Genomic DNA, 14,667 nt, shown 5'->3' with positions numbered 1-14,667 from the left:
AATGTAGAAATATAAATTTACATTACATTAAAGGCAAGAACAGGTAGGGTAAAAACAAAAATATGTCACTGGCCAGTGTCCAATTTCATGTGAACTCCCATTAATAGAACAATATTTTCTATACCTGCAACCAAATAAATCTGCTTGTCCACACTCAATGTACAGAGATTGCCAATGGCATCTACAGTGCCCTCCATAATGTTTGGGACAAAGGCCTATTATTTATTTATTTACCTCTGTACTCCACAATTTGATATTTATAATTAAAAAAATCACGTCAGATTTAATAATTTGATTTAAAAAATTTAAAAATTGAACATTGTCAGATTTTATTAAAGGGTATTTTTATACATTTTGGTTTCACCATGTAGAAATTACAGCTGTGTTTATAAATAGTCGCCCCCCCATTTCAGGGCACCCAAATGTTTGGGACACATGGCTTCACGGGTGTTTGTAATTGCTCAGGTGTGTTTAATTGCCTCCTTAATGCAGGTATAAGAGAGCTCTCAGCACCTAGCCTTCAAGTGAGTTTATTGTCATGTGTCCCTGTATAGGATAATGAAATTCGTGCTTTGCTTAAGCACACAGAAAATAGTAGGCATTTACTACAAAACAGATAAATGTGTCCATATACCATGATATAAATATATACACACATGAATAAATAAACTGATAAAGTGCAAATAGCAGAAAGTGGTTATTAATAATCAGAGTTTTGTCCGAGCCAGCTTTAATAGCCTGATGGCTGTGGGGAAGTAGCTATTCCTGAACCTGGTTGTTGAAGTCTTCAGGCTCCTGTACCTTCTACCTGAAGGTAGCAGGGAGATGAGTGTGTGGCCAGGATGGTGTGGGTCTTTGATGATACTGCCAGCCTTTTTGAGGCAGCGACTGCGATAAATCCCCTCGATGGAAGGAAGGTCAGAGCTGATGATGGACTGGGCAGTGTTTACTACTTTTTGTAGTCTTTTCCTCTCCAGGGCACTCAAATTGCCGAACCAAGCCACGATGTAACCGGTCAGCATACTCTCTACTGTGCACCTGTAGAAGTTAGAGAGAGTCTTCCTTGACAAAACGACTCTCCGTAATCTTCTCAGGAAGTCGAGGCGCTGAGGAGCTTTCTTGATAATTGCGTTAGTGTTCTCGGACCAGAAAAGATCTTCAGAGATGTGCACGCCCAGGAATTTGAAGTTCTTGACCCTTTCAACCATCGACCCGTTGATATAAATGGGGCTGTGGGTCCCCCTCCTACTCCTTCCAAAGTCCACAATCAGTTGCTTGGTTTTGCTGGTGTTGAGGTCCAGGTTATTGCGCTGGCACCATATGGACAGTTGCTCGATCTCTCTTCTGTATTCTGACTCATCCCCATCAGTGATATGCCCCACAACAGTGGTGTCGTCAGCAAACTTGATGATAGAGTTCGCACTGTGGTTGGCTACGCAGTCATGGGTATAGAGTGAGTACAGCAGGGGGCTGAGCACGCAGCCTTGAGGTGCTCCCATGCTGATTGTTATCGAGGCTGACACATTTCCACCAATACGAACAGACCGTGGTCTGTGGATGAGGAAGTCGAGGATCCAGTTGCTGAGGGATGCGCAAAGACCCAGTTCTGCGAGTTTGGTAACCGGTTTGGAGGGGATGATTGTGTTGAATGCCAAGCTGTATTCGATGAATAACAGCCTGACATATGAGTTTTTGTTGTCCAAGTGGTCCACTGCGGATTGGAGGGCCAGCGAGATCACATCCACCGTTGATCTGTTGTGGCGGTACGCGAACTGCAGTGGGTCCAGGTTTTTGTTGAGGTGGGAGTTGATTTGCTCCATGATCAGCCTCTCAAAGCACTTCATCACCACCGGCGTTAGTGCCACTGGTCGATAGTCATTGAGGCACGTCACTTTACTCTTCTTGGGCACCGGTATAATTGATGCCCTTTTAAAGCAGGTGGGGACCTCAGACCTCAGAAGTGAGAGGTTGAAAATGTCCGTAAAAACACCCGCCAGTTGGTCCGCACAGGTTTTTAGAACACGACCGGATATACCATCAGGACCAGGTGCTTTTCGGGGGTTCACCCCTCTGAAGGATTTCCTGACGTCGACCCCTGTGACTGTGACTGAAATACCATCACAGTGAATGGGGGCTCATGAAGGCACATCAGTATTCTCCCTGTCAAAGCGTGCGTAAAACGCATTGAGCTCGTCAGGGAGTGATGTTACACCGACATTCGAGCTGCCTCCTGGTTTCGCCTTGTAGGAGGTGATTGCATTCAGGCCCCGCCACAGCTGCCGAACATCTGTCTCATCCTCCAGTTTGGAGCAGAAGTCCCTTTTGGCCTTTTTGATGGCCTTACCAAGGTCGTATCTGGACTTCATGTAGGCCACTGTATCATCGGACATGAATGCCCTGTGTCTGGACTTTAGAAGAGTGCGGATCTCAAAGTTCATCCAAGGTTTCTGATTGGGAAACACTCGGAAGGTTTTTGTAGGGATGCAGTCCTCCACACATTTCTTTATGAAGTCTGTAACGACTGTGGCGTATTCGTTCAAGTCCGTTGCCGAGTCCTTGAACATTGCCCAGTCTACAGACTCCAAACAGTCCTGGAGTTGTTCTTCTGTTCACCCGTGGTCGAAGCCTATTGAGGCCTCCGCAGTTGCCGCAATGGCGGCCCGATGTTTCGGGCCCTCTTGCCGGGGTGATGAAACTCCGATGTCGAAACGGAAGAACACTCTCAGCGGCTTGGAGTTCCCGAATCGGCCCCTTTCTACCAGAGACCGCAGCTTCAGAAGTCTACAGGCCGAGCTGGGCGGAGCTCCAACATTGGCGGTTCTCGGCGAAAGATCCCAGGGCTCCGTTATGTTAGAGACAGCGCTGCCCGCAGCTGGAAGCGCCGCAGACCACAGCACCACAGTGTTAAAGTCGGCAGGCCCTCCGGAACTCCACACGGTGATCCCCGGTAAGGCATCGCCCCGCTCCAAGATGGTAACTCAGTGCTGCGCCGCTGCTGAAGCTCTGGCCGGTCTCCGGCAGGAAAGGCCGCGCCAATCCAGATGGTAGGCCGCGAGGAATGGGCGAAGATGCGGGTTGGAGAAAAGACCCATCCTTGACCAGGTAGTGACCGAAAAACGGTTTCCCACTCCCCCCAAAAACAGACTAAAAGACCTCTAAAACAAACTTTTAGACAGACTAAAAATAACAAAAAGGATGAAAGGAAAGCCTGCTGGCGAGGCTGCCACACTCGATGGCGCCACCAAATAAGCCGTTATGAGACTGAAAAACAAGACTAAAACTGTTAGAAACATCAGCCAAACCTTAGGCTTACCAAAATCACCTGTTTGGAACATCATTAAGAAGAAATAGAGCACTGGAGAGCTTACTAATCGCAAAGGGACTGGCAGGCCAACGAAGACCTCCACAGCTGATGACAGAAGAATTCTCTCTATTATAATGAAAAACCCCCAAACACTTGTCCGACAGATCAGAAACACTCTTCAAGTGTCAGATTTGTCAATGACCATTGGCTGCAGAAGACTTCATGAACAGAAATACGGAGGCTACACTGCAAGATGCAAACCACTGGTTAGCCACATAAATAGGATGACCAGTTTACAGTTTGCCAAGAAGTATTTAAAAGAGCAACCACAGTTCTGGAAAAAAGTCTTGTGGACAAATGAGACGAAAATCAACATGTATCAGAGTGATGGCAAGAGCAAAGTATGAACGAGAGAAGGAACTGCCCAAGATCCAAAGCATACCACATCATCAGAAAACTGAAGGGGACTAGCCCCAAAACAAGCATAAGATAAAGATGGCTGCAATACAGGCTTGGCAGAGCATCACCAGAGAAGACACCCATCAACTGGTGATGTCCATGAATCGCTGACTTCAAGCAGTCAGTGCATGCAAAGGATATGCAACAAAATACTAAACATGACTACTTTCATTTACATGATATTGCTGTGTCCAAACCATTATGGTGCCCTGAAATGGGGGACGACTATGTATAAACACTGCTGTACTTTCTGCATGGTTAAACCAAAATGTATAAAAATGGCCTTTATTAAAATCTGACAATGTGCACTTTAACTACATGTGATTTTTTTTCTATTACAAATCTCAAATTGTGGAGTACAAAGACAAATAAGTAAATGATGGGTCTTTGACCCAAACATTATGGACGGCACTGTATAACCAGAAGAATCGTGGCTTCCTCAGTTTTGTTCTGCATTATGACGTGCTGCTTTTGTGAGATGCAGGTTCTCTCAAACTTAGCTAAAAATACCCAAGCAATATTCATTGAAATTTGATGGGGATTCTTGTTGGTCATGAATTCAGTCTGCTGGTTGGATGATCAGTTTCCCCAGGCATAGTGCGATGTTGGCCTATTCCAGGAGATCTTCCATCCAAAACTGTTGAGTTGTGGTGGAATGGGTCTTCGTAAAGGGTGCAATGAGAATGCAGACCATTGTGATGCTCAAGGAGAATGATGTCTGAACTGCAGTGGAAGAGCATCATAATGTAGTCTTAATTCATGAAGCTATACTAATAAAAAAAATGTCCATGAGGCTCACGTGTTTAACTAAAAAATGGTAATATTGACATAAATGCTTAGTTTATAAGGAAACTGAATTATCCACGTGCATCGCAGTTTTTTTTTGCTTCAGGTTTAAACGATGTTCAAAGCTGCCAGCCTTTGTTACATTTTGCAGTGTATTTGCTGTATTTTGCAGTGTTAAAGTTTTTTTTAAACCCACAGGGATTTGATTTAAGCATGATGTGGTGTTATCTCTGTGACCATTGAAAATTGTGTGGTACAACACCTGATATCATATTGTATAAGGCATTACTGTTGGATATTATTGACCCTTGATTAAGGATGTTTGGCCAGAAGTTCTATACTGTTGACTTGCTCCAGGGAAGAGCAATACAGACCACAGGCGATGGGGGATGGGGAGGATGGTGTCTGTTATTACTGATTATCCACAATAATCACGTGAGGGGGGTAAATTTTAACCCAAAGCTGAAATAAGCAGCAGTTGACAGGTCAAGGAGCTGCGGAGTCCCTGGCCACACACGTGGTGTACCAGGGACGGGTCTGATACTCTCGCCACCTTCATGCTGCTCGTTTTCTCCGCTCCCGCAACTGGAAGCACACCATTTGGTGCCAGCTCAAAAAAGGGGCATCGCCCCGCTCCAAGATGGTAACTCAGTGCCTGCGCCGCTGCTAGAAGCTCTGGCCGGTCTCCGGCAGGAACGGCCGCGCCAATCCAGATGGTAGGCTGCGAGGAGTGGGCGAAGATGCGGCTTGGAGAAAAAAGACCCATCCTTGACCAGGTAGTGAGACGAAAAACGGTTTCCCACTAAAAATACAGACTAAAAGACCTCTAAAACAACACTTTTAGACAGAACTAAAATAACAAAAGGATGAAAGGAAAGCCTGCTGGCGAGGATGCTGCCACACTCGATGGCGCACCCAATAAGCCAGGTATGAGACTGAAAAACAACGACTGGACATCGCCAAACATTAGGCTTACCAACAATCCCTGTTTGGAACATCATTTAAGAAGACCTAGGCATGGAGAGCTTACTAATCGCCAAAGGGACGGGCAGGCCAACGAAGACCTTCAACAGCTGATGAAGTGAAAAACCCCCAAACACTTGTCACAGTCAGAAACCTCTTCAAGTGGACCGATTGGTCAGAAGACTTCAGAAAACAGAATATCCGGAGGCTACACTGCAAGATGCAAAGACTGCTCTGAACAGGCGGAGGCTACCGCAAGATGCATGCCCACATAAATAGGATGACCAGTTTACAGTTTGCCAAGAAGTATTTAAAGAGCAACCACAGTTCTGGAAAAAAAGTCTTGTGGACAAATGAGACGAAAATCAACATATCAGAGTGATGGCAAGAGCAAAGTATGAACGAGAGAAGGAACTGCCCAAGATCCAAAGCATACCACATCATCAGAAAACTGAAGGGGACTAGCCCCAAAACAAGCATAAGGTAAAGATGGCTGCAATACAGGCTTGGCAGAGCATCACCAGAGAAGACACCCAGCAACTGATGATGTCCATGAATCGCTGACTTCAAGCAGTCAGTGCATGCAAAGGATATGCAACAAAATACTAAACATGACTACTTTCATTTACATGACATTGCTGTGTCCAAACCATTATGGTGCCCTGAAATGGGGGACGACTATGTATAAACACTGCTGTACTTTCTGCATGGTTAAACCAAAATGTATAAAAATGGCCTTTATTAAAATCTGACAATGTGCACTTTAACTACATGTGATTTTTTTTCTATTACAGATCTCAAATTGTGGAGTACAAAGACAAATAAGTAAATGATGGGTCTTTGACCCAAACATTATGGACGGCACTGTATAACCAGAAGAATCGTGGCTTCATCATTTTTGTTCTGCATTATGACGTGCTGCTTTTGTGAGATGCAGGTTCTCTCAAACTTAGCTAAAAATACCCAAGCAATATTCATTGAAATTTGTTGGGGATTCTTGTTGGTCATGAATTCAGTCTGCTGGTTGGATGATCAGTTTCCCCAGGCATAGTGCGATGTTGGCCTATTCCAGGAGATCTTCCATCCAAAACTGTTGAGTTGTGGTGGAATGGGTCTTCGTAAAGGGTGCAATGAGAATGCAGACCATTGTGATGCTCAAGGAGAATGATGTCTGAACTGCAATGGAAGAGCATCATAATGTAGTCTTAATTCATGAAACTATGCTAATAAAAAAAATGTCCATGAGGCTCACTTGTGTTTAACTAAAAGAATGGTAATATTGACATGAATGCTTAGTTTATAAGGAAACTGAATTATCCACGTGCACTCGCAGTTTTTTTTTTGCTTCAGGTTTGAACGATGTTCAAAGCTGCCAGCCTTTGTTACATTTTGCAGTGTATTTGCTGTATTTTGCAGTGTTAACGTTTTTTTTAAACCCACAGGGATTTGATTTAAGCATGATGTGGTGTTATCTCTGTGACCATTGAAAATTGTGTGGTACAACACCTGATATCATATTGTATAAGGCATTACTGTTGGATATTATTGACCCTTGATTAAGGATGTTTGGCCAGAAGTTCTATACTGTTGACTTGCTCCAGGGAAGAGCAATACAGACCACAGGCGATGGAGGATGGTGTCTGTTATTACTGATTATCCACAATAACCACGTGAGGGGGGTAAATTTTAACCCAAAGCTGAGAGGGAAGAAACGTGGCATTGTTAGGGGGGGGGGGGGGGGGGGGGGGGAGGGGGGGTGTGGCGGGTAAATAAGCAGCAGTTGACAGGTCAAGGAGCTGCGGAGTCCCTGGCCACACACGTGGTGTACCAGGGACGGGTCTGATACTCTCGCCACCTTCATGCTGCTCGTTTTCTCCGCTCCCGCAACTGGAAGCACACCATTTGGTGCCAGCTCATTGGGTAACTGGCAGAAGTGGGGGGGGGACGGGGGACTGCATCGGGAACCTCCGAACGAATAACAAAAATCTGCTATATAGAAGTTCGTTATTGCGCTGTATAGAGGTACCTGTGCACTCGACACTATTGTAAACATTGGAACAATGATTTTTTCTAGTGTTCCTTTTTTCTTGGTTATTATCTATGTGATTATCTGTTATGGCACATTGTCGCAACATTAAATTTAATATTGTGGAACAATTACTTGTGGTTTGAGATATCCTTTTCAAAAAATCCACTTTAACTGAAGGAGACACCAAACTGCCGATGTTAGAATATGGAGAACTCAACGGGTCAAGTCAACTGCAAATTCAGGCTGAGAACTTGCATCACAGTTGAGAGTGTCAGGAGAAGATAGCCAGATCCAGCAGTTCTGCTATTACGTGATATTCCTAATAAACCTCATATTTTAATTGTCTAATTACTGTAATAAACAGAATTGTTGGCCCCACTATGTTATTCAAATCCAGGACAGCCTTCTTTTTCTGCCTGTCAATTTCCAAAGTAACGTTTAAGTGGTTCTCTAGTCCAGGTTGAAATCCCATTTTAACCAGTTCGGTCCATGTAATGCAAGTAACATTCGTTAATTTGTCACTGCAAGGAAAATAACTTTTCTTGTGAGTCTGAACTCTCTTGTCCTTTTTCCCCATCAACATAATTATCTTTATAATGCAATTATATCCAATTTGTGTTATGGAAGCACACATTATAACAGAACTACCTGTGTATATATGTGGCAGGGAAGTGAGTAAGACAGGCTATTAGGTTGTAGGTGAAACTAGATGAGGGTGGGGGTTGAAAATGATGGGCAGGTGGAGGAGGGAGGAAGGTTGAGACACGTTGAGAGGTGATAGGTGGAAACAGATAAAGGGGATAATAGGCAGATAAAAGTAGGTTTGGTAAAGGCAGGGCAAGGGGAAAGACAGGCTGGCAGATGATAGTTGGAACCAGGTAAGTAAAAAGTGAGAGATGATGGGCAGATAGAACCAGGTGAAGGAAGAGAGTAGGAAAGGTGAACTAAGGGAAAAGGAACCTGGGTAAATGGATATGTGGATGATGGGTAGATGGAACCAGGTGGGGAAGATGATAAGTCAAGTCGTCACTTTTATTTCTATAGCACATTTTAAAAAACAACTCTCGTTGACCAAAGTGCTTTACATTGGAATGATAAATTGAATTGGATAAATTGGAATTATACATTCGAATGATAAATCTAGGCAATTGGGGGTAGGGGCAATATAGGGAAGTATGCAATAGCCAAACAAAGGGAGAAAAAACTCTAGGTTAGTTGGTGGAAGTGGGAAATGGGGTTGGAATGTGTGGGTTTTCGAAAATTGAAAATTTCAATGTTCACACCAATGTGCTATAGCCTATAAATCAGATTGTAAGGCACAGTTCTTCCACTTTGTGTTGGATCTCACTGCTGCACTAGCAAAACCTAATGATAGACAGGTCGGTGTAGGAATAGGAAGAGGAGTTAATTTCAATTTCAAATGCAATTCATTACTATTTCAGATCCATTTCATAATATCTTGTTAAAGGCACATGGGAATTGTTGTCACTTTATCATACTATTGCTGTAACATTTCAGTTTCTCAAAGTACTGATTGAAGACCTCAACTATTGTCCTGGCTACCAACAGAACGCAGACATACTGGGTAAACCCAGCATTGCTCTGGAATAAGATCAAAATCTTCCTTCATTTGAATGGGGATTCCCGACCGTGAGGCCTGAGGGGAACATTATTTATTTTGATAGTTAATTTTAATGCTTTTAATGATTATTATTTAATTAAGAGTGCATCAATCAATTTTTAAAGTACCTTTGAATGTTTTAATTGTTCAAAGCAATCTTAATTTATATAAACATTTCTTCTTCCAAAACTGTTTCCAGGTTAAATGCTTTCAAGGTGTTTTGAGGGCGCGGCGTCTGGAATGACATCCAAGACTCATTTGTCACTGAGGCTTCGCTCTCCTATGTTGGGGAAGGGGATGAATGGGGAAGGAGGAGGTGGGGGGGGGGGGGGGGGGGGGGGGGGGGGGGGGGGGGGGGGGGAGGCGGGGCAGTAGTAGTAGTATTGTGTGGGGACCAGGTTATGGGTTACGTGGGAGATAAATTGCGTTGCGTCAAGAGTCAAGAGTGTTTTATTGTCAGATGTCCCAGACGGGACAATGAAATTCTTACTTGCTGCAGAACAACAGAATATGTGAAATGTAAACATTGTATATAATGGGAAAAAAAGTTCAATAAATAACAAAAATAGTGCAAATAACAAATAATAATATAGTCTTTTGCAGTCCAGAGCTCATAGCTTATTTGTTGTGTTTAATAGCCTGATGGCTGTGGGGAAGAAGCTGTTCCTGAACCTGGACGTTACAGTGTTCAGGCTCCTGTACCTTCTTCTTGATGGCAGTGGAGAGATAAGTGTGTGGCCAGGATGGTGTGGGTCCTTGATGATTTTGGCCGCCTTTTTGAGGCAGTGACTATGATAGATCCCTTCGACGGTGGGGAGGTCAAAGCTGCTGATGGACTGGGCAGTGGTCACAACTTTTTGTAGTCTTTTTCGCTCCTGGATGTTCAAGTTGCCGAACCAGGCCATGGTGCAACCAGTCAGAATGCTCTCTACCGTGCACCTGTAGAGGTTTAGGAGAATCCTCTTTGACATACTGAATCTCTGTAATCTTCTCAGGAACTAGAGTCACTGATGTGCCTTCTTTCCAATTGCATCGGTGTACTGGGTCCAGGAAAGATCTTCTGATATATGCACGCCCAGGAATTTGAAGTTATTGATCCTTTCCACCATCGTCCCATTGATATAAACAGGATTGTGGGTCCTCATCCTTCCCCTACTAAAGGCCACAATCAGTTCCTTGGTCTTACTGATGTTGAGAGCCAGGTTGTTGTGCTGGCACCATTTGGTCAGTCCAATGTACATTGGGAAAATTGTGTGTATATATCTGATTACATTATTGAAACCTTTATTGAAAAATATTGACATAAATCTTCTCAGAATTTTTTTAAACACTTGACAATATCTGTTAAATGTTATGTCTTGAGGGTAGTCAAACTAGACACAGGGAGAATGTTGCTGAGGTTAGAAGAGCTACAATGAGGCATAGTAGTTTCAGGATATGGAGGTGAACCAGTGGAATTTTCTATCACAGATGACAGCAGAAACCAAATAGCTGAATATATTTAGAATGGAGCTAGATACATTTCACAAAAGGCATTAAGCAACATGGGGAGAGAGTAGGAAATGGTATTGATACTGAGTATTTGCCATGGTTGTAGGGATAAACTGTAAGGGTTGAAAGGCATACTCCTCTTCCCATTTTCAGTGTTTAATCTGATTTTTTTTAATGCATATACTGGTTTTTATCATCTCTAGGGACACAAATTAAATTCAATTATTAGTTCCTTGCCATTCAAATACTCAGTAGACATAATTGATTTTAGCCTATCAATATATATATTTTTTAATTTCCATGGGTGTTACTATTTTAGTGAAATGTGTTAAACTTTTCAAATGTTAATATCAAAGGATTTGTCAATAAAATTATGTTAAAGTTACTGATAATAGTAAATTAACTGTTCCTAAAATGGAGCATTTTGTTCATAATGTAATCTATGATTTTGCTATTCCTCATAACTTTATCGCATTTTACAGAAATGTGTATTCATGGAACACGTTTGAAATATTCCCTAAGCATTAGGCTGTAACAACCGTGGGATTTTTTTTTAATTGAATTTGACAATTTTTTTCGTGAAATTAAGGAGGCACAGTATTGCATTTCAATGGCATCTAATGTACTCTGTCAGACAACCAAAGGCAAAACTGTGACCTAGATTTTGTAGCCAGCTCTGCATAAATAGGTCAGCATTCAAGCAATTTTTCAACAATGTAATTTTGTATGATTCTGGAAAAATATGTTGAATATCATGCTAAGTAAATGAAGTGTATATGTGTCACTGTACATTAAGTAAAATATTTGTTTAGCCACAGAACTGAATTGCATGATACAAAATCAACTTGCTTGAATGTTATATCAATTGAAATCTATTGTTTACTGTAGCCAATGTTCACTGTCCAACCAATTTTTCAATGCCCAGTATGCATTCTGCATTCTTGGAGTTACTAGTGTTTTCCCTACGGGGGTGTGGACTATGTGGGTGTGGAGAGAATTATTTTTCACAATTGATGCAGTTTATTGGCATCAATCACTAATATTTATTCCATGTTTTTGTATGATTACACTTAAAATCTGTATGCAACTTGAGTTTTCCTTTCACCAGCGTGGAATAGTTAACCCATGCTGTTTTACAATCAGTCCTTCCATTTTGTAAATTATAACTATATTCACAGAACCACTGTAACAAAGGTGCAATGGTAGCTATGCACAAAATGAAAACAATTGGACTCATCAATATTAATAAAATACACCACTCAGACTGGCATTATGTAATTTTTTAAGTTACTTGTCTGGAGCACCTCATTTTTGTCTTCTGGTGAAGGAATTTACCCATTGACTTTATGACCCATTGATGAGGTCCATCCACAATAATTCTCAACACTGGTACCCCACAAGGATGCATTCCCAGCCCCTGGCCATACTCCCTATCGACTCACAACTGCTTCTACTCGAACTCTATCTACAAATTTGCAGATAAGTCGAACAATGATGACCAATTTAAACTAGTAGTTCCCCAGCCTAGATTTTGCATTTTGGTGTACATAGAGCCACATATCACCAAAACGGGGCTTTCAGCCCAACTTGCCTATGCCGACCAAGATGTCCCATCTACATTAGTTCCACCTGCTCGCGTTTGGTACATATACCTCGCAATCTTTCCTATCCACATACCTCTTCAATTGTCTTTAAAATGTTGTCATGGAACCTGCCTCAAATTATCTCCTCCGGCATTCCATATGCCCACCACCCTTATTTCCGATATCATCTTTAAGCATTCTACCTCTTTGGTTCTTTTAATTCAAATACTTAATAACTTTTTGAATATTTTATATACTAGTTTGTTTTACCTTTCAATAAAGCTTGACACGTTATCAGATTCAGCTAACTTAGGAACATTGTTGGCCCGTTTTCCCCTCACAATGCTGACCTTGTGTAGAATGAAAGGCCGAAAAGACTTGAGAAACCTCAATCCCTTTGTGTGATGCATATCCTTGATTTTGATCATTTTATTTTAAGCATAATATTATTGAACAAAGATTTATTTTAAAGTCTTGTTTTTCCCGCTGATCCCAAGTAATAACCTTGGTGCAAATAATTGGTGCAAATGCTTGGCATGTTAACTAGTTTAGGTAAATCATAGAAACATAGAAACATAGAAATTAGGTGCAGGAGTAGGCCATTCGGCCCTTCGAGCCTGCACCGCCATTCAATATGATCATGGCTGATCATCAACTCAGTATCCCGTACCTGCCTTCTCTCCATACCCTCTGATCCCCTTGGCCACAAGGGCCACATCTAACTCCCTCTTAAATATAGCCAATGAACTGGCCTCAACTACCCTCTGTGGCAGAGAGTTCCAGAGATTCACCACTCTCTGTGTGAAAAAAGTTCTCCTCATCTCGGTTTTAAAGGATTTCCCCCTTATCCTTAAGCTGTGACCCCTTGTCCTGGACTTCCCCAACATCGGGAACAATCTTCCTGCATCTAGCCTGTCCAACCCCTTAAGAATTTTGTAATTTTCTATAAGATCCCCTCTCAATCTCCTAAATTCTAGAGAGTATAAACCAAGTCTATCCAGTCTTTCTTCATAAGACAGTCCTGACATCCCAGGAATCAGTCTGGTGAACCTTCTCTGCACTCCCTCTATGGCAATAATGTCCTTCCTCAGATTTGGAGACCAAAACTGCACGCAATACTCCAGGTGTGGTCTCACCAAGACCCTGTACAACTGCAGTAGAACCTCCCTGCTCCTATACTCAAATCCTCTTGCTATGAAAGCCAACATACCATTTGCTTTCTTTACTGCCTGCTGCACCTACATGCCTACCTTCAATGACTGGTGTACCATGACACCCAGCTCTCGTTGCGTCTCCCCCTTTCCCAATCGGCCATCATGCTCATAAAGGGGAAAAAAAAAACACTTTTCCAGAAATATTTTGACCGTAGCAATATGACAGTATTTTCTGATGTTTGTAAATTCAAAGTTAAGAGTAGTAGGCTTTCGTTTTTTGTAAAGGTTCTTACAACTCTTATGCTTTCTAAGAGGGTTGTGTGGTATTTGCAGGAATACTCCAGGATGGAAAGAAGTTCGACTCTTCCAGAGACAGAAACAAGCCTTTCAAGTTCAAAATTGGCAAACATGAAGTAATTAAAGGCTGGGAAGACGGTGTAGCACAGGTATTTATTCGATGGTTATAATTTCAAAATTTCAGTTTATCACATATTTTGCTTTTACAAAAATACAGAAATACAATTCCAGCTGCTTCAGCTTATAAGCTTTAACGATCTTTCCATATAACCTGTACAGTATATATTTTATGGGCATTTAGTATCCTCGTAGTGATGGCATTAAGTACTTGGCAAGTTCCTACATATTCATTAAAAACTTTCAACCTGCAAATCTAATATAAAGATGCAGTGGTATCCAATGAATTTTGGTTTGACTGGGGGTTGAACAATCACTTGCTCTGAAGCCAGTATAATTTTTTTAAAGTGTCTGAAGTAGGGTCCCAACTGTCACCTGTACATTCCCTCCACAGATACCGCCTGACCCGCTGAGTCCCTCCAGCACTTGGCGTTTTTTTAAGAATATAACCTGATTAGTGTTTTCGGAAGGAATGCAAAAATCATGATGAATGGAAGACACAGTTTGCCAATGGCAAAATCATAATTAGATGATGTTACCTCACACAAGTAGAAGAGAATAACATTTCAAATGTGTGTAAACTAATGACTTCAACTAATAATCAAAATTGCTTCAATAACAGATGAGTTTGGGGCAAAGGGCAAAACTGACCTGTACCCCTGACGTGGCATATGGTGCAACAGGCCACCCCGGAGTCATCCCAGCCAATGCCACTCTGATCTTTGACGTAGAGCTGCTGAAGTTGGAGTGACAAAGTCCTTCATTGAGATTTAACTGCAAGGTATGCAATCTTCTTTAACATCTAGATATTTTGTAGACACTTTTTGAAATTTGATCTGAAACTTTTAAGGAATGAATTTATT

At 42.1% G+C, this 14,667-nt stretch overlaps 1 protein-coding gene across 2 annotated transcripts in view; it reads left to right on the top strand.

The window, feature by feature from the left end:
- Positions 1–14,667, top strand: part of LOC129697123 (peptidyl-prolyl cis-trans isomerase FKBP1B) — a 45,979-nt gene that overhangs the window by 27,517 nt on the left and 3,795 nt on the right. For both annotated transcript variants that reach the window (XM_055635360.1, XM_055635361.1), the window contains exons 3-4: positions 13,724–13,836; positions 14,427–14,585. In XM_055635360.1, the coding sequence (XP_055491335.1) occupies positions 13,724–13,836; positions 14,427–14,555 (242 nt within the window). In that variant the 3' untranslated portion in view covers positions 14,556–14,585. The remainder of the gene's footprint in view (positions 1–13,723; positions 13,837–14,426; positions 14,586–14,667) is intronic.

Source organism: Leucoraja erinacea, chromosome 5 (assembly GCF_028641065.1).
Source record: "Leucoraja erinacea ecotype New England chromosome 5, Leri_hhj_1, whole genome shotgun sequence".
Lineage (NCBI taxonomy): Eukaryota > Metazoa > Chordata > Chondrichthyes > Rajiformes > Rajidae > Leucoraja > Leucoraja erinaceus.
This window is presented reverse-complemented; position numbering and strand designations above follow the sequence as displayed.